This window comes from Brassica rapa, chromosome A09 (genome assembly GCF_000309985.2).
Source record: "Brassica rapa cultivar Chiifu-401-42 chromosome A09, CAAS_Brap_v3.01, whole genome shotgun sequence".
Classification (NCBI taxonomy): domain Eukaryota; kingdom Viridiplantae; phylum Streptophyta; class Magnoliopsida; order Brassicales; family Brassicaceae; genus Brassica; species Brassica rapa.
Window position 1 is genome coordinate 36,790,652 of NC_024803.2, and position 23,332 is coordinate 36,813,983.

At 34.3% G+C, this 23,332-nt stretch overlaps 5 protein-coding genes across 6 annotated transcripts; 4 read left to right on the plus strand and 1 right to left on the minus strand.

Annotated features, from left to right (window-relative positions):
• Positions 1-1,860: 1,860 nt before the first annotated feature.
• On the plus strand, positions 1,861-4,895 carry LOC103841772 (probable receptor-like protein kinase At2g42960). 2 transcript variants are annotated; one of them, XM_033280090.1, is made up of 9 exons: positions 1,861-2,357; positions 2,655-2,704; positions 2,783-3,455; positions 3,542-3,646; positions 3,718-3,840; positions 3,929-4,099; positions 4,181-4,310; positions 4,379-4,588; positions 4,662-4,895. In XM_033280090.1, the coding sequence occupies exons 3-9, from the start codon at positions 2,815-2,817 to the stop codon at positions 4,773-4,775; spliced, it is 1,494 nt and encodes a 497-aa protein (XP_033135981.1). In that variant the 5' UTR covers positions 1,861-2,357; positions 2,655-2,704; positions 2,783-2,814; the 3' UTR covers positions 4,776-4,895. The 2 variants fall into 2 exon arrangements, with proteins under 2 accessions (XP_033135981.1, XP_009116584.1); XM_009118336.3 differs by lacking the exon at positions 2,655-2,704 and having other exon boundaries at positions 1,870-2,357.
• LOC103841771 (ABC transporter C family member 10) lies at positions 4,760-11,379 on the minus strand. The gene is made up of 11 exons (XM_009118334.3): positions 9,212-11,379; positions 8,456-8,776; positions 8,301-8,387; positions 7,649-8,230; positions 7,397-7,561; positions 6,451-6,745; positions 6,154-6,368; positions 5,779-6,084; positions 5,421-5,484; positions 5,105-5,344; positions 4,760-5,024 (listed from the first exon to the last, which is right to left on the minus strand). Exons 1-11 carry the CDS (start codon positions 11,177-11,179, stop codon positions 4,912-4,914), a joined length of 4,356 nt encoding a protein of 1,451 aa, XP_009116582.2. The 5' UTR covers positions 11,180-11,379; the 3' UTR covers positions 4,760-4,911.
• Positions 11,380-11,596: 217 nt separating this feature from the next.
• LOC103841773 (F-box/LRR-repeat protein At3g59210) lies at positions 11,597-20,354 on the plus strand. Its single transcript, XM_033280133.1, has 3 exons — positions 11,597-18,944; positions 19,026-19,166; positions 19,261-20,354. The coding sequence occupies exons 1-3, from the start codon at positions 18,624-18,626 to the stop codon at positions 19,618-19,620; spliced, it is 822 nt and encodes a 273-aa protein (XP_033136024.1). The 5' UTR covers positions 11,597-18,623; the 3' UTR covers positions 19,621-20,354.
• Positions 18,020-18,552, plus strand: LOC117125732 (F-box protein At1g19070-like). Its single transcript, XM_033278523.1, has 2 exons — positions 18,020-18,499; positions 18,541-18,552. Exons 1-2 carry the CDS (start codon positions 18,020-18,022, stop codon positions 18,550-18,552), a joined length of 492 nt encoding a protein of 163 aa, XP_033134414.1.
• A 238-nt stretch (positions 20,355-20,592) lies between the features above and the next one.
• On the plus strand, positions 20,593-23,196 carry LOC103841774 (F-box/LRR-repeat protein At4g14096-like). The gene is given in 5 exon segments (XM_009118338.3): positions 20,593-21,179; positions 21,267-22,271; positions 22,362-22,502; positions 22,594-22,930; positions 22,933-23,196. Coding segments are annotated over 4 exon segments (1,557 nt in total). The 5' UTR covers positions 20,593-21,179; positions 21,267-21,281; the 3' UTR covers positions 23,022-23,196.
• Positions 23,197-23,332: the final 136 nt, after the last annotated feature.

Genomic DNA, 23,332 nt, shown 5'->3' on the forward strand with positions numbered 1-23,332 from the left:
ATGCGTTGTACTGATCACCATGATTTTGACATATGGTCTTTAATAATATACAATATTGATCTCTTTTGGTCTTGGTTCATATTTTTTTTACAATAATTGCGGTGGAAAGCCGATTAAAAATAATGTATTGACCCTCAATTCTTGATGCACATCATGAGAACTCGATAATTCTTTTGACTTGTTTTGGATGATTAAATTAGTATTAATATATCTAGTATATTTATTTCTAGTTATTTTGTTAGACACCAATTAAATGTCCGAGTGGTATGTGATGAAACTTCATTTTCCTTTCTCATTTGGCTTTTTCTTGCATGTGACAAATACTGTATTGTATAAGATAAAAACAAAATATTAATAATGTGATTCATGGAAGCAATCATATACATAAATTCATAAAGACTAGAATGTGCTCTTAGAGTTTTCTTTTCTTGCTTTCATTTTTAAATATTATTGACTGAGAGTTTTAAGTACAGCAAATGTTGACCCAAAAAGTCAGTGTTTTGAAATCCGACCCGGACCCGCGGTTGAACCGATAAATCCGGTAACCCAGAAAAAATTCGGTTTGGGTTTTGTGAAAAACCCAATATTTAGAAACCCGCAAAAAATCGCAAAAATCCGGCAAAACCCGGAATCCGGTACCGGTTGAACCATCGGTCGACCCAATAAATAACTTTTATTTTCTTTTTATAGTTTTTAATTTTGTTTTATATTCTAAGTTTTCAATTAAGATGTTAGGTATTGACAAAAAAAAAGTTATGTTTTCTTTTTTCAATTTTATATTTGTGATTTTAGATTTTGATGAAGATTTCACTATGTCACCTGAAGAAAATAAAATGAACGATGGTAGAGAGAACCAAAAGTAGTTGATGTTATTTGGTGTTAGTTTATTTCTATTATTGATAATTTATTACAATGTTTTTTTTACTTTTGGTTTATTTTGTATTTGTAGTTTAATTTATTATTCACATTATACATTTAAATATTTAAATATTTATAAATTTTATGTTTTTATTTATTTTAGATGTCATGGCTCTTATCTTATTTGAGAAAATTTTAAATAGTTTAAACTATTTTTTTTGATATTTTGTATGTCAAATGAAAATTAAAATATAAAAACTAAACTTAAGTATTTTCGAAATTTTAAACATAAAATATATACATATCCAAACTATTATTTTATGTTTTAAAAAATTTAGAAAAGAATAAACTTTAGTTTCTATAATTTTATTTACATACCTAATATATTATTATATAATAAAATTAATTAATTTATTTATCCGTGGTTCACCCGCGGTCGACCCAATGACCCAGCAACCCGGTAAGCAGTTCGGTTCAGTGTCCGGGTCGGGTTTAAAAACATTGCAAAAAGTACAGAAAATCAAACTTGATTTTAGAAAATATTTTACATACAGAACTATTAGTTTCAGATCTGCATTTTTAATTAAAAAAGGTATTAATAAAATTTACAATAAGCTTCTAGCATTCTCTATAAAATTTTCAGTTTTTGTTAAAAATATTAACAAAAAAATTTAAAAAATCAAACTTAAATCCAGATATTTAAATCTCAAATTAAATCATAGTAATTGTAAAATTGTTGTATTAATAAAATTATGATAAATTCTTAACATTCTCTATTTAAAAATCAATATTGTTTGAATTTCAAGTCAATCAAGAAGTCATTCCATTAGGCATACATGAGAAGACAAGGACCTAAAAAATTCCAAAGCCTGCATAAGTGAACAGTAAATACATTCTGTACTTTTGCTCTCTTTCATCTCTATCCATTTGGGGTTTTTTTTCTCCATATTTTATTTCATTTATTACTTTTATAAATGCATTTTAAATTAAAAATATTTTTTCTTGATCCAGCTATAAATGCCACAGTTGTCAAAAGATACACCTTCTTTGCTTTCCCTTCACTGCTCTCTCTCTCTTTTCCTTTTCTCATTGTTTTGTTTTCTTCAAATTGCAAAAAACAAGCTCTCTTTCCAGCTTCAGAACAGACTCACCAACAATCTCACCCAACTCTTTTCCTCTCTTTGACCTCTCATTAACTCCCACTTATCTCCAAACCCTATCTCTATTTACATACATTCATCCTTTTGTTGTGTGTCTTATATACTTTCCATTAAACCATACTTTAATAAAAACTCCATCTTTCTTCCATTTCCTTGTTCATTTTCTGGGTTTATTTGGTTGGCTCAAAAGCTTAAAATCTTGAGACAAACTTCAATTGCAATTCACCATTAGCTTACATATCTACTTGGGTTTGCTTCAAAATCAAAGAAAGGTGGAACCTTTATTCTTTAAGCGGATGATTAATCGAAAAGTCAAGAGCTTTGTCGCTACATTCTAAGGTAAAAAAAAAAAAGATTATTAATGTATATAAATGTCTCTTTGCTTCAATCGTAAGTGATTCTTTTATCCAATGGGTTAAAGAGCTTTCCTTTTTTTAATTGCCGTGGAGTTTAGTTTGGTGACAAAGGTTGGAAATTTAATGCACATAACCTGTTTGTTGATATGCCCGCAATTAATTGCTGATTTTGCGCGTGCTCTTGTCTCGACTCATATGTGTCGTGTTTCTAGTCAAGGTTGTTATAGTTGACAGCTTTACTTGCCAATTTTAGATTCTTACATTTGTCAGTGAATCCCAGTTTTCAGGGAAGAGTTTGAAAAAAAAGAAGAAGTTACTTTCCGTTTGCTTGTAATATTTGTGAAAGTCAGACATGTCTTAATGATGTATGGAGAGGTTTTAGTTGAAGTATGTTTTCTTGTTTTGCAGGTGGGAAGTTGTGTGAGCAAAGGGATTGAAAGATGTCATCTGAGAGTCCTTTGAGTAATGAAATGTCAAAGAAGATCTCTTTGTTTGGTTTGACTGATGTGAAACTGTGGGTGTTGGTTTGTTTTGTGGTTGGCACATTCGTGGCGTTGGTTCTCTTTATCTTATATGTTTGGGTTGCATTCCGCCGCAAATCATCTCAAAAGTTGTTACCTTTCAGTCAGATACCACGCGTGGCGAAAGATATAAGGGTTGATGATAGAGTTGGGGTTCAAAACCACAGTGAAAATTTATGTATTGCTGATAAACCGACTGATAGAAGCTCAGGGAAGATGATGTCTTACTTGGGGAGAACCAAGTCTAGCGATAATGACAGTATAAGTCAGTGTAGCTCTGTGCATCACCATGAGAGAGCTTACAGTTCTCACTCCGGTGAAGAAGGAAGCTTTGGAACTGCTTGGAGACAAGGTTCCCTTGTAACAGCGTCTCCTTTGGTTGGTTTGCCGGAGATATCTCATCTTGGGTGGGGACACTGGTTTACTCTCAGGGATCTTCAGCTAGCCACCAACCGTTTTGCTCCAGAGAATGTAATCGGTGAAGGTGGTTATGGTGTGGTTTATAAAGGTACTCTCATCAATGGTAATGATGTTGCTGTAAAGAAGCTTCTGAACAATCTGTAAGTTATTGTTTGGGGATTATCAAATGTTTTGGTTTGTTTCCTTTGTACCTCTCTTAGTAATCGTTTTATAATTTTGTCACTAGGGGACAGGCTGAGAAGGAGTTTCGAGTTGAAGTTGAGGCTATTGGTCATGTACGGCACAAGAATCTTGTAAGGCTTCTAGGATATTGCATAGAGGGTGTTCATCGGTGAGTCTCTCTTGCCTCTTTATCAGTCTTAATATGCTCCCATGAACTTATTTTCTATTGATGTAATGCAGGATGCTTGTTTATGAGTATGTGAATAGTGGTAACTTAGAACAATGGTTACATGGAGACGTAGGGGAACATAGAACTCTCACTTGGGAGGCACGTATGAAGATCTTAACTGGTACTGCACAAGCGTAAGTTGTTAAGATGTGCTCTTTGCTTCAAATATTAGATGTAACTCTGAAAGGGGATAGTATCATGGTCTGCATTACAATTTTTCAGGCTTGCTTATTTACATGAAGCTATAGAACCAAAAGTAGTACACAGAGACATAAAAGCAAGCAATATCCTGATTGATGATGAGTTCAATGCAAAGCTTTCGGATTTTGGGTTAGCCAAGCTCTTAGACTCTGGTGAGAGTCACATAACCACTAGAGTCATGGGCACTTTTGGGTAAGTCTAGAATCTAAACCTTTTTTGGTAATGATGAGAACAGTTTTCATTCTTATGAATGGTCATGTGTATGTGTGTCAGGTATGTAGCACCTGAATATGCTAATACAGGTCTATTAAACGAGAAGAGTGACATATACAGCTTCGGTGTCCTGCTTCTAGAAGCTGTAACTGGAAGAGATCCAGTTGATTATGAACGTCCAGCTAATGAGGTAGAGTATATTTGTTTGCATTTTTTTAATTTTAATTTGGTGCTGAAACATGTGTTTGTCATTGGCAGGTGAATTTAGTTGAGTGGTTAAAGATGATGGTTGGAACAAGAAGAGCTGAAGAGGTTGTTGATCCAAAGATTGAACCAAAACCAGCTACACGTGCCCTGAAACGTGCACTTCTTGTTGCCCTGAGATGTTTAGATCCTGAGTCAGAGAAACGACCCAAAATGAGCCAGGTTGTGCGGATGCTTGAATCCGATGACCAACTTTTTCGTGAGGTATGTATCTAATAATAACATCTGCAAAGCTGTAACTAGCTATGGTCCTAATCTAAAGCAATCTTATAAGCAGGAAAGGAGGAACAGAAAGAGTAGAACAGCAAGTATGGAGATTGTGGAGACCATGGAGGAAACAAGCAAACGGCCTGAGCACTCAGAGATGAACCATACTACAAAACCTGAGTAGACTCATGAATAGGAGAAAACATTTGATCATACAATTATTGTTTTTGAGTTAATTAATTGTTGTAATATAATCGTCCACCGAGTAAGAGATTGAAGTTATACAACAACAATGTCGACATCATAGCAGCAGCACATACTCAGTGAGAATCAGCTGAGTGGTAATGAGACCAATACTCTTTCACAAGTTTACCAAACAATGAGTCTTCCTTCTCCATCAACTTCATCGGTGCATCATACTCCACAATGCGTCCTAATAAGTTAGCCAGGATTCAAGATTCAGAACTTTGTTAGAAACCAGAAAGGAGTTGAAGTGATGCAAACAAAACTCACCGTCGCTTATGGAGAGAACCATTGTACAGTCCATGACGGTGGGGATACGGTGAGCAACGGTTATGACAGTGCAATCAGCAAACTCTCGCCTTATTGTTTTCTGAAGTATCAAATCTGTGGCGTTGTCTATAGAGGCCGTTGCTTCGTCTAAGACCAATACTCTACTTCTTCTCAAAACTGCTCTTCCTAAGCAGAACAGCTGTCTCTGTCCCATGCTCCAGTTCGATCCATCCTCCACAACTAAACCAAACATACATCATCATTGTCACCAAAAACATCGAAACTTTTGAGTAGTAATGAAGGTTTATGTTGTTACCTAGTGAATCTAAACCGTTCTCTTTTTCTTGAACTACCTCTTTCAGCTGACACTTCCCAAGAACCTGCATGTAATAAAAACATTAATTTCAACTAGAGGTGTTCAATGGGGGAACCAAAATAGAAAAAAGTAGTTTGGATTTGGTGAAGTAAAGATATTTTTTAGAAACCATAATACATGGATATAGTTCGGTATATAAACCGAACAAACTGATAGTATATAAACCGAACAAAACCAAAGTAGATATGTTATTAATATGGTAGCTAATTTCTATAAACCAAAAAAACGAACCAAAATTCCAATTGAACATTCTCAACCCTTTAGTTCATAGTTTCACATAGGTTTTAGTTTGGCTTACCTCCCAAATCTCAGCATCTGTATGCTGACACAAAGGATCCAAGTTATACCTCACTGTTCCATTGAACAGAGTTGGATCCTGAGGTATAATCCCAAACCTTGACCTCAAATCATGAACTCCTATCTTGGAGATGTCAACACCATCAACAACAATCCTTCCTCCAACAGGCTCAACAAGTCTGAACAGAGCACTGATCAGAGTTGTCTTTCCACTACCAGTCCTACCAACAATACCAATCTTGTGTCCTCCTTCGAATACACAGCTGATTCCTTTTAGAACCAATGGTGACTCTCGTCTGTATCTTATCTGTATATGAACATTATAAGATGAATACTAATCTCATTTTTTGGATTAATGTATTTACTCAAGACTTGCCTGCAGATCAGTGATTTCAACTCGGCCTGTGACCGGCCAGTTAACAGGTGGTCGAGTCTCTTCTATTACTTCAGGAGCCTCAGGTGTTAAATGTGTGTACTGGTTAAGCCTCTCAACGGAGATGATCCAGTTAGCTAAGTAGCATTGGTTCTGTACGGAGTAAACAAGTCCCATGTTCAAAGATAAACCATAAGATAGCGCCATACCGATGAACCCTGCACAACACGGCACGGCACAATACTATTAGTAAGAAAACAGTACTGAAGTTATGTTTCTTTCTGATGATGATTCACGCACCGGAGCTAAATGTGCCTGTAGGGAGCAAAACCATGCAGAAAGCAGTGGAGGCTAGAACAATGGCGCTGACAGTTTCAAGCCGCTGGATCAGCCATTCGTTAGCTGCAAAGCTGTGGAGGAAAGGACTAGCGTTTGTGTCGATGAGTGTGAGACTTTTCTTGAAGAACCTCTCTTCTTCATCAAATGCTCTTATTGTTATTGCTCCTGCTACTGATTCTGCTAAGTGATTCGCCACCAAAGACTTTGTTGTGCCATTGATCCTCATTAGCTCCTTTGCTGTTTGAAAGTAGTACTTCTGCGAACCGATGAAAAGAAAAGATTACAGAATCTCTTAACCGGGATGTTCTTACAAGAACCCGTGATTTGTCAATAGTAACTAGGCCTGGGTATCGGTATCCGTTTTTTGGTTTTTCACTTCTAGAGATATAGGATCAATAATCGGTTTGGATACTTATGAAATTTAGTAGGGCTATTTTGGTTTTTGGTTCGGTTTGGATAATAAGGTTGAAAATCGACTAACATCCGAAAAAATCGAAGCTAATTCGGTTCAGTTTTTCGGATAACTCAAATTAAAAATGGATAATCCCGATTTTGCAGGTTAAATATCAAGGTTTCTCAGGGTTACAGAAAAAAAAATCAGATAAACTATTTGGGTATTTTGGTTATTATTGGATAATTCAGTTTATGAATAGTATTTTAGTATATTTCACTACTTTTAAAACGAAATATAGTTAATATTTATAGATATATAAACTACATTATAGATATTTGGATACCCATTCTGTCGATTTGATTTTGGCTTTTTATTTTTTAAAAATAGGATCCGCTGGGATAATTCATAGTGCCCAAACCCGGACCTTGTTTTCAATTCGGTTTGATTCGGTTTTTTAGTTCCGGATAAATATGTCCATGCGTAATAGTAACTTAAGAAGAAGAAAGAACTGACCTGTAAACGAAGTGCTAGATAGATCATTGGAACAGAAACGAACAAGACTTGCCAAGTAACAACAGCTAACACTACAAGACTAAAACCAGTGTTCACTGTAGACGCAACCACAAAGATCAGACCAAAAGGAACGTCAAGATCTACAATGCTCAAGTCAGATGAGACCTGCAAAAAGCCACAGAAACTACACAGTTAAAAAGTACCAGACGACAAAACACTAATGTTACATCAACTTCATCACCACTTACTTACCCTGCTAAGAATCCGTCCAAGAGGCGTGGAGTCATAAAACGACATAGGCGCTCTAAAAAGAGAGTTCAGAAGATGAGAGAACAAAGAAGTTGATGACCTCATGCACATAACCACAACACATACAGATCTAACCAGCAAGCAGAGAACTGAGATCAGACCAATCAACAAATAGACCAAGATCAACTTCAAAGTAGTAACTTGTGGGTTCTCCACGTTTGCCGCCATCCAAGAGTTTTGTAGAATCTGTCCAAGTCCAAACATGACCTGAGCTAAGCTCGCTATGAGGAAGAATATATAACCTTTGTTCTGGTTCAAGTACTGTATGTACGGTTTCAACCCTGTGTCACCCTTCTCTCTCACTTCCTGCTTGATTAAACGACTCGGTTTCAAGACGTTTGATTGAGTGTATGAAGAAGGTACTTTCTTGATCTCCTTAACCGGTTTGCTAGGGTTCTCTACCGCAAACACTCTTTCTGAACCAGCAGTTTCTCTGTGAGCGTTCACAAGTTCTTGAAAGTCTTTGCTTCTGGATAGAAGTTCTTGGTAAGTATCAGCTTCAGTGATCTCTCCATCTGACATCAACTAGAGAAAGGAAGTACAGTTCAGCAAACGAGACAGAAACTTTAAAAAAAAAACTTGTAGGTCAAGTTACCAAGACTGAATCAAAAGCAGGTAAGAAGTCCACTTGATGTGTTACAAGTAACACAGCTTTTCCAGCAAGAGCTTCCATAACATATTCCTGTAAACACATCTCATTAGCTTCAAACATCTCCAAAAAAGTTGACAATGTGAAGTCCAAGTGTTTACTTTGAACAAACTTGTAGCAGTGTGTGCATCAACAGCACTGAATGGATCATCAAGGAGATAAATGTCAGCATCTTGGTAAAGCGCACGAGCGAGTTGAATCCTCTGCTTCTGTCCTCCGCTTAGATTAACACCTCTCTCACCGATCTCAGTTTGGTCTCCATCAGGTAAGAGCTCAAGATCTTTGTCTAGGCAAGACTTTTTAACTGTCTCACGGTAACGTTGTTCATCCATCACACCTCCAAAGAGAATGTTCTCTCTTATTGTCCCCGTTTGAATCCATGCTGTTTGTGAAACATAGGCAATGGTGCCGTAGAAATCTATCTGTTGAATGATCAAACAATGTTAGAATCTATAAAGCATAGGAGGGCATCAAACTAGGCATGCGGGTTCAGTTAGTTCGGTTTCAACATAAACCTTACTAAATTAATTCAAAATAAATTTAGGTTCGGTATTCGGTTAGTTCGGATTTTGAAAATCCTATCGAAGTTTTTGATTTCGGTTAGTTGTGGTTTAATTTTATTAAAAATTTTGGATAATTACGATTATATTAGATTAATTCGAAATTTGGTTAGTTCAGTTTTGGGTTTTTGGTATAGTTTGGACATAATTTTTTTGAAAGAAGAAAACCGAAGTAACCGATTGCCAAACCGAACTGAAAACCGATTATTTTCAGAAAACCTACCGAATCGAACCAAACTTCTAACCAAAATTTCGGTTCAATTCAAAATCCTAGGCCTAGATCAAACAATGACTTACAGTTCCTGAGACACATGGAGTTTCACCAAGAATTGCAGCTAAGAGTGTTGACTTTCCTGACCCAACTTCACCACAAACAGCCACTTTCTCACCAAACCTAACCTCAAGACTCACATTCCTCAAGTTTGGTTTTGTTGAACCTTTCTCCTCCCATGAAAAGCTAGCAGACTTCATCACAATAGCGCTTTGACCACCATCAGATCTCTTCTTCCTCCGTCTCTCCCCACCTTGAAGCTCAGGAGCTTCAAGAAACGTAGCTATACGACTAAACGCAACTTTAGCCTGAATCGTCACTCCAATCACATCAGGAATCATTCTCACTGGATCTTGCACCAGACGCAGCGTCGCTACAAACGTGAAAACGTTACTAGCCCTCAACGGAATGTTTAAGAAGTAACAAGTTGCAAACGTTGCAGCAGAGACCAAGACCGGTGATGACCAGAAGAGAACTGCATTGTAAGCCTTTCTCATCTGAACAGCCTTCAGAGACTTCAACTCAGTGTTTCTAAGCTTCTCTATAACTTTCTTGAAATGTGATTCCCACGCGTATAGCTTCAAGACCTTCATGTTGACGAGAGACTCGTTGCACGCCTTGAGCCTCTCGTCCTGAGCGGTCATGAGCTCGCTTTGGAACTTGTTCTGAAGCTTAGCGATGGGAGCGTTACACAGAACAGTGAGCACTATTACAGCTAGAGCTGAAAACGTAGCAACACCAACAGAATGAAAGAGGATCCCGAGCGCGATGAGTAGCTGGAAGCTTGTCGTCCAAAGCTGGTGAAACCAATAAGGAAACTCACCGATTCTGTAAGCATCAACGGTCGCGTAGTTCATGATCTCGCTCCCTGAATGGATCAGTCTCGAAGAGGTGTTTAGTCTCAGCTGTTTCTTGTATATAGCTGCTGTGAGGAGAGACCTCACGCGTAAACCAACAAGTCTGCTTCTGAAGTACCATTGTCTCTGGGATAAAGACTCAGCGCTCTTCGCTATGAAGAGGGACACAGCCAAGACAAGACCTTCGTATCTAAACCTCTCGTTGCCTTCAGCAACGAGAATGAAAGCGTTGAGAAGCAAAGGACCAGATGAGACAGAAACAATCTTCATGAAAGCAAAGCAGCCAGAGATCAAAACTTCTCTCCAGACACAAAGAACAGTCACTTTCAAGATAGAAGGCCGACAAGAGTTGCCTAGTCTCCTCTTCTGGTCGTTGAGATTCTCTTCAAACAAAGAGTAGCAAGTCTCCGCACGCTCTTCCTCACGCAGATTAGGTATGTCTTCCTCCTCCAAGTCTTTAACATTCCCTCTCTTTATCAGAGGATTCAACCACCAGAACGATAACTTGCTGAGCAAGCCAGCTCTTGCAAACTCGCTGACCTTATCAAAATCAGTTTTTTCATTGTACCCACCAACGTTAAGAGGCTCATACAAGCTGCTCTCAACAGAATCTTCAAATCTATAGCCTTTATAAGCGCTTAAGAGTAACAACACTGAACCAGGTAGTAACAACAAAACATCAAGAACCGTTCTAAAGTCTATCTCTTTACCAGAAAGAGCATTGTTCACAGATGAACAGGTTGAGACCAAAGCATAGAAGAAGGAGAAAACAGACAACAATCTCAACGAAGGTTTCTTGATTCTTGTTCCTCTAAGACATACAACTAGGTTGATAAACAGCCATGTAAAGCCTTGAACAGAGATCACTAGCCAGAGAGCTAAGGGCTTGTTTGTGTCCTCTTGTAAAACACATATCCCTAAAAATAAATCTAGAGATCCGATGATACCGTTGAAAAAAGCAGAGACGAGACGAAGATAATGGAACCGGTGGTTATGTTTGGGAGGTTCCTTGTGAAACAAGCAAATACAGAGAGTTATGAATGAGAGTGTGATACCGAAACATGTTTGCAGAAACTGGAGAGTGCAGTTTGATGTGTGGTGATCCCCGCAGAACAAGGTCCAGAACTTTCCACTCATTTCTGTTTTATTGTTTCTTCTCTCCCTAATCAAGAAAAATCACAAGAGAGAAGATGAATGAAAGATTTATTGAAAAGTCTGTGGGAGAATGGAGAATACGTAAGAAAATAGGACTCTCTTTCTCTGCTAGGTTTCATGATTAAAACTGCAGAACTCGAAATACATGTATTTTATGGGAAATATAGACTAACTATCAAAATGACCAAAATATTTTATTAAAGAGATAAATATACATTTATATCCTTAAAATTAACTGGTTTAGATGGGGATTTGTGATTGAGATTTAAAATTTTATAAAATAAAAAATAAATATTAAAAAATTTAGAATAAAAATTTTGAAAATAGTTTCAAAAAATATTTTCGAATTATAAAAAGAAAATTTGAAAAAAAAAATTCAAAAAAAAGAATTATAAAAAAATTATAAAAAATTTTGAATTTGATAAACATATAATCTAAAACTATACTTTCTTATATATCTAAGATATTAAGATTTTTTTACCTATTAAATGAAATATTTTGATCATTTTTTTCTGATTTATTTATGTGATCAAAATTTGAAAACGGTCTATTTAAGAGAATTACCCTTATTTTTTCTTATTTTTAACCTACATATTCGTTAGTTTGTTTTTCGGTTGTGGAAAAATATTTGACGTTTCAAAGATATATCCAAGGAAAAATACTATAATATATTTAATATAAATTTCACTTTGTTTTACTTATCACTCTGACACTCTTTTCTCGGTTACATGAATCTATACTATTAAAATGGAGAATATAGTTCTTACCGTGAAAAAGTGTACGCCTTACAATTTCTGATTTATAATAACAACTGATTACACAAATGAATTCATATCAATTTTACAAAATTATTTTTAGCTAATTTTTATTATTTTTAAGATGTAAAATTAATATTAGAGTATACAATAAACATTGCTAACAAATCATTAACAAACTATTTAAAGTGATTTAGTTATCTAAACCGATAATATTTAATGATTGTTATATTTTGTACTTAAATATATAAAATATAAAATAAAATAACTTTATATATGGGAAATTATGAATTTAATTTTGTATTTTTCTTTTGTTCTAAATATTATCATTTGTGAGCGGTTCAGTTCGTCTGTTGTTCCAGATACATAAAAAAAAAAAGTTCGTCTACTGTTCACAATAAATTGCTATATAACACGATAAAATGTCTACGAATGGAATCCTATCAAGGAATGATTTCCCATCATCTTACAAATCAAATTACATCTGAAGTTTGTTTGTTACAGAAAATTAAAATAATACTTAGCTGAATATATTGAGATTCGCGATACGTTATTCTTCTTCGTATATCAATTCGCTTTATGGAATACAATAAAAAGGTATAAAGTCGAAAGCAACAAGACATTATGTAGTGGAATAATACTTTATAAATTCAGATTCACCTTATGTATTTTTTTGGGATCTCAATCGCATTACTATGAGATTGAGATATGAAAGCATGCACCACAAGAAAACATGCCTCGTGATAGTGTAACGACAGCAAAGCTCACGGAAGTCAGATTCAAATCGAACTAAAACTCTTCACAATTTCTTATCAATTAGTATTCATTTTATTAGTAAAGAATCTACCTCCTGCCTCCTTATGCAACCATTACTTTTCTTTTGTTGACTAATAACTACAAAGATTACATAAGTGAAAAAAAGTTTTCGTTGTGATATATAAACGGCCGCATAACGCCAACTCCGAGTATAGATATACTAGATAGGTGAAGTGTTCAATTCTGATTTTAGTTACTAGTTTGTTTTAATTGTATCAATTAATAACCAAAACAAAATAGATTTCAATATTGATCAGTACACATGCATGTAACTTATTAATTTGGCATAAATCTGGTTTAGTATGGATTTGAAATGTTGATCAGTTACATGTATTTTTAGCTACTATATGTTCTAGGACCATTAATTTACTAGCTCCCATTTAACTTCTCTATCTTACGTGACCCAATGGTCTTGCACTTCATATTCTGTGTTTGGTGGAAATATCATGCATAGAAAGCCACTCTAACTCACTTTTGCTTCCAAATTAGCTGTTTGTGATTTTTAAATACAATATATGTATAGCAAATATTTTTAATCCATTGGCCAGTTCATCTGTTGAGATCTTAACATGGACGCACAGTAACTTTTACGGAAATATTCTAAAACCATCATTAACCCCAGTTTTTTAACTGAAGTTTGAAGCTAAGAGACGGTTTTTAGTTTTTCTTAGATTTTAATTAAGAATAGTTAAGAATCGTCTCTTAAATAAAAGATGTAAAAGTCATCTCTTAGTCAAAAAGTATTTTAAAAAAATAAAAAGTGTCAAATCATAAATTAAGAACTCCAACTAAAAGACTGGGGTTAGTACCAAACTAATAATTCGAGGGTCATCACATCACGTGAACGAATTGGAAAAAAAAAACTCAAAGCCAGACATTCCTTCTATAGTTCTGTTGGTTGTTGAATAGTATACTCGTAAAAAATTATGAAATCATCTGCTCGACCTAAAAGTAACCAGGAAAGCCATTTTATTAATAAACATTACAAGGTTGGTACTTTTTGTCGACCAAATTAATACAGGGTTCGTACTTGGTAATTAACCTTTCACCTTTGTGCAAATATGTGGAGGTTACATTAGAAATAAACTTGAATATAGCTTTCCATTCTATAGAACTGGGACAACTGGACAAGTATTACGAAACATTTCATAGGCCTAGCTCTCTCTTTTCGACAAATAGGCTTAGCTATTTAATCTAGTTTATTGATTTTCATAACTAAATTCCACATAAAATAACGATAATTTATAGAGTTATATAATGTAAGTACGTTATGAATAATAGTATGTGACAGTTGGCAAGTTCCATGAATAATATATAGAGTATCGCAATGGCTAAAGGTGTATGTGTATATCTCCAAATCGTATGTGTGTATCTCTTAACCTAAGCTTTTGTCTGATTGTAAAATTTGTTGACACTTTCAAGAATCTGAAGGGGGGGATAGATCCTAGGAGCGCAAGACAAATAATTATAAAATTCTCAGTCATACCATTTGTGTTTTTGTAGCACCTTCGCATGTGCACGTCTTCTCGATCTGAGGTCAGATCAAGTTGAAACCGGAATATATAATACACATTGAAATAATTAAATTATTTACTAACAAGTGGGAGTCGTTGGTTGCTTAGCTAATGGTGTGTCTCTACAATGTTGAACAGGCTTAATGCAGATGCTTATGGTAGATATCGGTAAGCTATGACGATAGAGCTGAGGTCGCATACATTTAAAACATAAGCACTAATTGATGTATAGGTCAGTAAAATCATTAGTAAATTGTCTCAATTTCATTATTCATAACAATACATAAATTATACGTTTAAATACTTAAATTCACAAGCCTGACATCAACCTTGAAACAAGACAAAACACACAAAATTTATATTATCTTCTGTTTTCTATATCATCAGAGCTAAACATGTTACCTTTTCTTATTTCACATGCAGAGAAACGGTAAGAGATGTGATGCAACTAGCTAGCTAAATTGCTAAAACATCTGTAAACTATTCCATTACGATATCATTTTGACTTGTAATTAATGTATATAAACAACCAATTAGATTTCTCTGTATTTAGTTTACAAAAAAAGAAAGAAAGATTTCTTTGTATTTTCTTGTTTCATATTACTAGCAGCATTGCTTCTTTCAGATTTTAGAAATGCCAAAATAAAACTAACATAAAACACCAAAAGTGAAGTGAAATCACGAAAAAGCAAACGATAATAATAATCGAACTTTCATGAGTTACATAGAGTGGCTAATAATTGTGATATATACTTGGCAGCTGCCCACATTTTACAACTAACGTTTTGTAAGAAAGTAACTGAACCTTCAAAATGATTGGCTTTATCTTTATCAAAACAAAAAAAAGTTTGGCTTTTACTAATCATGTATCAACAAATGAAGATATACATTGTAGATCATTTCTATAAACGAAATAGTATGATGCATATTGAAACTATGTATTGAAACTATTGAAACTATGTATTTAAAATATAAAGGTATACGTTTTACCATCTTAGAAGTACTAATTATAATTATTGTTTTTCGTTAATAAGGCTCCGAATGGTGATTGCGGTTTGAACGGTGCCGGACAACCGGTTCAACTGCGGTACGGTTTTAACAGTTATAAAAATGTATAGATATATAGTATATGTATAGATTTTTGTTACTGTTAATTGCAGGGCGGGGCGGGACGATGGTCACCATTCGAAGCCTAATTACATGAAATGATATGAACATTATCACAAGAAGGGAAACGAAAAAGTAACGGACGACAGTGTTTTGACCTTTTTCCTAAGAAAGCTAAAGTTGAAGCAAGCGCTCTGCTTTCTCTGAGAGATAGACGCCAAACTTCTGGTTACCACTAAAACAAAATAAAAAAAAATGAAATTGTTTGGCTGTTTCTTTTACAACGTCACCTGCTACGTCAAAACCCTACTTTTTTGGAAGACAACTTTCCTTTCTCTTTTCTTTTCGTGTGTAGGGGTTTTGTTGCCTTTAATTTTCAGGTCCATGTGTTGCCTTTGATTTCATTGTTATTTTATTTTGAGTATCATAAGAACATGATTAACAGATAATTGATCATTCATTTCACCAATTATTATATATTATAGGTAAACCATTGGAGCAAAACTTATTTTATAATAAAATTATTCTATTTTTATAGAAATTATATAAGAAAAAATAAGTATGGGGTGGAAATGTCCTCACATAAGTATTTTATGTAAAAAGCAACATACAAATTACTATAGCATGATTTTTTTTTTACTAGTACTATAGCATTGATTCAAAAGTTACTTTTACTATCTTTATGCTATTCATCAAATTGATATTTTTTTTTGTTGATAATGCTGGTCAAGTAGCAAAAGATCTTCTATCGCTTTGAATATGTCTTCCTGGTTTATTGCTGAATGTTTTCAATCTCTAGAAGACTTAGAAGTTGTAAACGAAAGTGGGGATAGTTTAGTGGTAGTGTAACCGGTTAAGTTTTTTTTTTTGTGTTTTGATTTTTTTAACGTCTGATTAATTATGCTATTATAATGATGAGATTATTATATAGATGATTTTACAGCCGACAATTCTACCACCTTGTGAGAATACACACATGACTGCATCACTTCGAGCCGTCCTAGAGATTCATGTTCGATGGTACGCCATGCACCAAGCTGAAGATCTCTTGTAACCTATTTCTCCATAATCTGCATAATTTGGTATTTCTGGGGTTTGAACCCTAGACCTCTGAATATAAAAACATTAATGAATTCTTAATTAAACCACTGAACCAAAAAGGATTCTACAAACTTTTAGGAGGTTACGTATAACTTTGCAGATGTTAAAAACTAAAATTTTCTGAAGTTGTCAACATCATCGTTAATTATTAGAAAAACATATAAACATCAACACAAGATAAATAAGAAGTTGAAAACAATTAAATCCTGTTGCCCAAAAAGAAAAAAAAAACGAATTAACAAAACATTTCTCTAACCCTCATCGGTTCAAAAAAGTATATTTGTCGGTCAACTTTGTGATTGTATTTTAAATATCTTTACATTATAGGTCCAAAGGCCCAACATATTAACAAAGCCCATCTGATTTCATTTAATGATGAAATATTCCTCATCCAGTTTTCCACGTAGCCGTTGAGTTTCGTGTAACACTTCGAGTCCGAATCCAATTGTCAGTTTCTTGAAGGGGCAATAAAGTTCAGGAGTAATGTTGAGTGAAAAGTTCAGCACACTCGAGGTAAAGCAGAGGGAGAAAGTTCCTCTCTAGAAAGCCCAAGTGATCAGAAGGTCTTGGGAGTAACAACATGTTTTTATTGGCTTTTCTTTTCTTATAAATTATTTCTGATCACCAAAGACGTTCTTGGAAAAATAATAATCGAAAAACGCGTTTAATAATGTCTCCAGACTCCAGTAGGTGTTTTATGAATGTATTATTCTAACGAATAGTTATTAGTTTATGTTTAATAAATTTAAAAATTACTATGAAAAATTATTATTTATGCTTTCAAATTTTTTAAATCACATGTCAAATTATTTATATTTTATTTTATTTTTATTTTTTAACTTTTATAATAAAAATATTATTTCAAGATAACAACATAATATATAAAAAGTATCTTATTTTTAAAATTTAGTATTATTAATATAAAATATATTTCTATATATTATAATAAAAAAAATTATTTCAAGATAACAATACAAAATATAAGAATTATCTTATCTTAAAATCTAATATAATTAATACAAATTTTATTTTTTATATATAGTAAATTATATGTAAAATTTCATTAAATATATTATATTTTAGCCCTTCAAAAACTCGAATGGAAAAAATAATTTTACAAATATTAGTACAGATTAACGCACTAATAAGTGTACGCCGACCAACGTTACATCTACACTGCTGCTTGGAAGCATGAACAAATCTTCTGTGTCAGTACGCAAAGAGAATATGAACCAAAGTTAAGTTAAACAATAAAATATTAACTGGGACAACTTTACGCTCAAACAAATATATAATCAAATGTTATTTTAGAAGTTAGAACTCATCCATTCTTTCTTTCTTTAAAACCCTAATTGCCATCTTCTTCCACGGCCGCTTCTGCGTTTAAAAAATATCAAGATTGTAAAACTTTTACTCTTAATTTTTTGCTAGTGTTTAGTGACTTTTACAACTCTGCTTCAAACTTTTTTTCTGACTCCATTGAATTTATGTATTTTTGTTCAGGCGTTTAAAGTCTTGATCCCGCCGCTATGTCTTCCATAGATTACATCAGCCGTTTACCAGATTGTCTTATAAGCCACATCTTATCTTTTGTTTCCACTAAAGAAGCTGCTTCCACTTCCGTTCTTGCCAAAAGGTGGAGATATCTCTTTGCTCTTACACCTGATCTTTATTTCGATGACTCTGTCTATCTGAATCCTGAAAACAAGAGCAAAACTCTTATGAGTTTTGTGGATTTTGTGGATAGAGTGTTAGTTTTGCACCAGAATGTTCCTTTAAACAGATTCTCTCTCAAGTGTGAAGATGTTATTCATCCAGCTATTATCACTAGTTGGTTACTCAAGGTGATGAACCGAGGTGTGTTAGATCTTGATCTACAAATCATATCTTCTGATATGGATTGTCCTCTCCCTTCTGAGATGTTTGTGAGTGAGACTTTGGTTAAGTTGTTTATAAGAGTTTGTGGGGTCCTCGCCATTGATAAGGCTAAAGATGTTTTTCTTCCAAAGGTTAAGACACTACGTTTTGACCATGTCATTGTGAAAAACAGTTTCTTTCGTAAGCTCCTGTTAGGTTGTCAGGCGCTTAAGACGTTAGTTCTTAACAACTTTTTTGAGGTTAAGGGTTCTTATTATGTTACTCATAACACTCACGGGACTATCGATTTGTTGTTCAAGAACTTTTGATGTGAACCCCAAGAAAGTGTCGTTTGACACCCCAAATCTTGTCTTGCTTGAGTATTCTGATACTATTGCAGACAAGTATCCCAAGGTGGAGTTTAGTTCCCTTGTTGAAGCTAGACTAGATCTTCGAATGACGAAAGATCGGCTCGTCAAGGCAAAATTTTCAGATGATGATAGATCACTTCCGGTGGAGATGGTTGCTAGTGCAACAAACTTTTTTATGGGAATATGCAATGTTAAGGTCCTTCACTTGTCTAGTGACACTCTTGAGGTTGGTCTAATACTCTCCCTTTTGTATTTTAAATGGTTTTAGCTCTTGTTTTTGTAGTATATGATTTTTTTTTTGTTTCAGGTACTTACTTACTGCGGTAAACCGATACCGGAATTCTACAACCTGGTTCACTTAACCATTCAGACGGACCTAGAAGTTTCCTGGGGAACACTGCATGCTATACTCAAGAATTGCCCAAAGCTTGAAACCCTTGTCTTTGAAGTAACAACACATACTCTTTATTGCATTACTTTGGCATTTTTTTAACTCACATTTATGTTCCGAAAAAAAAACATTTCCTTTTTGCATACCTCAGGGACTACATTATGGTGATATAAATCACACTCCTTGGGAAGACACTTCTGCATGGCTATCATCAAGTCCAGTAAAGAAGCTGAAAGTATTGAAGTTTGAGGCGGTCTCTTGTGACATCGATGACATGGATAGGCAGATATATATAATTAAGCACTTTGTGGAAACAATGCCGAACCTTGAAGAAGTGGTCTTATACTATGTTACTCGAGGTGACGATGATGATCCGAGAATAGTATCAACTGCTTTTCAGATGTTTGAAAAATTAGCCTCAACGAAGTGCAAGATCCGAGTAGTTTCTGATAAGATCACCTTATCATCTACTATTGTGTGCTCTACTTCAGCGACAACTGGACTTCTTTAAACACCTTCCCAGTTTGAAAAGAAGATTAGCAAAACCGTGGTTGTTAGTCTTAGTCTCGTCTCTCTGTTCTTTCTTGTAATTGATGTTGATGGTGTGCGTAAGTTTTTGAAAACAAGATACGTACGCTTTCTAGACGTTTAGCAAACTTTTACAAAAACTTTTTGACCAAACAAAAAATTAACATTATTTCATGGGCAACAACATCTTATATTACATATATGCTAACTAAGTAAACTCATTGTACATCAAAAGTTGTGATCCAACAACTACTATGAAGAACTGTATGTAATAGTGACTTATTGGCTAGTCAGATAATGTATTTATGTAATAGTGACTTATTGGCTAGTCAGATAATGTGTTTAGTGTCTTTTTAGTCTATAGTCTACTCAACTAGGAGGAACTAATCTTGATACATTGGTTAAAACTTAGGGCATTTCTAATCCTACTCCATTTTTGACTCTAAACTTAATTTTGGAGTAAAATCTTCTCCAACTCCACTTTATATTCAACTCTAAAAATGGAGTAATGACTAGGGTTACTCTATTTATGAAGTAATCTTACTCATTACTTCATTTTGGAGTTGAACTTTTTTTATTTATGAAATGGTCTTTAATGTTTTTATTTCATCATTAAAATAATATAATAGCATGAAAAAATATAATACTCCGCAAAAAAATATTTAATTGTTTACATAAAATATGCATAAACTCATAAAAGTCAAAACTAAGAATAAATAATATAAAATAAAATAATTTAAATAAGTAATTTAATAATTTTGTAAATTATTTTTGAAACTACTAAAATTGGTGAAGTATTATTAAAACGGAATAGATGAATTTTTTAATCTTGTGGGTCAATTTTATGATTAATAACATTTGTACTTGTTGAATTTGATATATACACAATCAATAGGACCCAATACATAATTCAAGTTACAAAACAAAACTTTGTTTTTTCTTTATGTTCTTTTAATGCATATAAATATTTTTGAATTAGAAAAATTGCATATGATAAAAACTGCACGAATTGAAATTGGAAGATAATTTTTGGTTGTAATTGAAATAAAATTTATTATTATGAAAATTTTGTAAACATAAAATGGTTGGGTTGCTTGTTAAATTCTTATAAGTTGAAGGTATTACTAACAATTATTAACTAAATAAAAAAGAAATATTTGTTTTTGGAGTAAAAAATAAAATAATACGTTAGAGTAAAACTAACTCTATTTTAAAGTTATATTATTTTGTAGTAAAATTTGAATTAATATATTGGAGAGATGTTCTTAAAAGATCTTACACTATAAAATAGTATATTTGTCACGTCAAAAGAACTTATTAGGGACACAGAGCTGCATTAAATCTCGCCGAACTAAGTCATATCTATACTGCCTAGAAGCTTCAGCAAATCTATTGTTTCAGAAGATATTAACCAAATTAAATAATAATAAAAATCAACTTGACAAACTCACGCCCTATCTAATTAAAAACATATAAACAAATGTTATGTTAGAACCCTAGTTTTTCATCTTCCACGGCCACCTCTGCGTTTTAACAATCAAGGTAAGTGCAAGTGTTATTGATTTTAAGAACTATGAAATGAAAAGTGTTTGTCCGAAATGTCTTACTCAATGTGTTTTTTTTGTTCAGGTTGATCCTGTCGCTATGTCTTCAAAGAGGTTGAATCTTGGTTCCAAAAATTACATCAGCGGCTTACCAGATTGTCTTATAAGTCACATCTTGTCTTTTGTTCCCACCAAAGAAGCTGCTTCTACTTCTGTTCTAGCCAAAAGGTGGAGATATCTCTTTGCTCTTACACCTAATCTTGAGTTCAATGACTCTATCTACCTGAATTATGAAATTGCTAATCAAAGGAAGAGTACTTTCCCGTGGATAACAAGAAAAAAGGGCAAAACTCCTAGGAGTTTTGTGGATTTTGTGGATAGAGTGTTGGTTTTGCACCATAATGTTCCTTTAAACAGATTCTCTCTCAAGTGTGAAGATGTCATTCATCCAGCTATTATCATTGGTTGGTTACTCAAGGTGATGGAACGAGGTGTGTTAGATCTTGATCTAAACATCTCATCTGAAATGGGTTACCGGCTCCCTTCAGAGATGTTTTGTAGCGAGACTTTGGTTAGGCTGAAACTAGGAATAAGAGATGTTCTCACTATTAATAAGGAGAAAGGTGTTTTTCTTCCAAAGGTTAAGACACTCTGTCTTGACTATATTATGGTAAAAAACAGTGTGTTTGCTAAGCTTCTGTCTGGATGTCATGCGCTTGAAGAGTTAGTTCTTAACAACTTGTTCGAGGTTAAGGGATCTTGTTCTGTTTTTCATAACACCCTCGAAAGGCTAGTGGTTCGCCGTTCAAGAACTTTTGATGAGAACCTTGAGAGTGTGTCGTTTAGTACCCCGAATCTTGTCTACCTTGATTACTCTGATGCTATCGCAAACATGTATCCAAAAGTGGAGTTTAACTCGCTGGTCGAAGCTAGTCTCGATCTTATAATGACAAGCGATCAGATTGTCAGCGCAATCTCAAATGAGGATATTGATAGATCACCTCAAGAAGAGATGGTTGGTAATGCAACAAATTTTCTTATGGGAATATGCAATGTTAAGATCCTTTACTTGTCATATAACACTCTTCAGGTTGGTCTCATACTCTCTCTTTTGTATCTTAAATGGTTTTAGCTCTTGTTTTTTTGGTAGTATATGATTTGTTTTTTTGTTTTGTTTCAGGTACTTACTTACTGCTGCAAACCAATACCACAATTCAACAACCTGATTCACTTAACCATTCAGACTGACCCAGAAGTAGCTTGGGAGCCACTACCGGCTCTACTTAAGAATTGTCCAAAGCTTGAAACCCTAGTCTTTGAGGTACCAAGTACCAACACATGCTATTTATACATATGCTCTCATTATTGTCAAACCACTTTAGATGTTGAAGTTATGTCATTTATGCTGGTAGGGACTCCATCACAAAATCAAAAACTGTTGGGAAGAGGACATGTGCTTGTGCAAACCTTGGGAGGAGGACATTCCTACTTGCCTATCATCAAGTCCAGTGAAGGTTCTAAAGATATTGAAGTTCGGAGATATCTTTGGTGATGAGGACATAGAGGAGCAGATAAAGCAGGTGCAACACTTCCTAGAGACGATGCCGAATCTTGAACAACTTATATTGTATTATGATACATCTTTTGACGAAGATGTGAATGAAGTGTCAGCACAACTTCAGTGGCATCCTAGAGTAGCTTCATCCAAGTGCAAGATTTCAGTGATCTCTGATAACCTTTGCTTATCATCTACTGTGCCATGTTCGGTAGTGAGGAAATGGGGTCGTCTTCTTTAGAAGAATCTTTCTGGTTTTGGCGCTCTCTTCTGGACCAATCATGACCTTTTTCTTTTGTTATTTTGGAGCCAAATATGGATGTATTTTTTGTAAGGCTGCTAGGAGATCTAAAACTCTATAAAAAATCTTGGTTTGGAAGGACTTGTGTTGTTCACTTAGTTATGCTTTGTCTTTTCGCCCAGCAATGGTAAGTGGTAACATCATGCTTTGTTTGTTTTATCTATTATGTGTCTGCCTGTCTGGTTAAAAAAAGAATGGTTGGTTAACGTGAGACCTAACTTGTTACAAAAGTACTTGTTACAAAAGTACTTGGACTAAAACAACTCATCAAATGTTTTCTGCTACAAGAAGAACT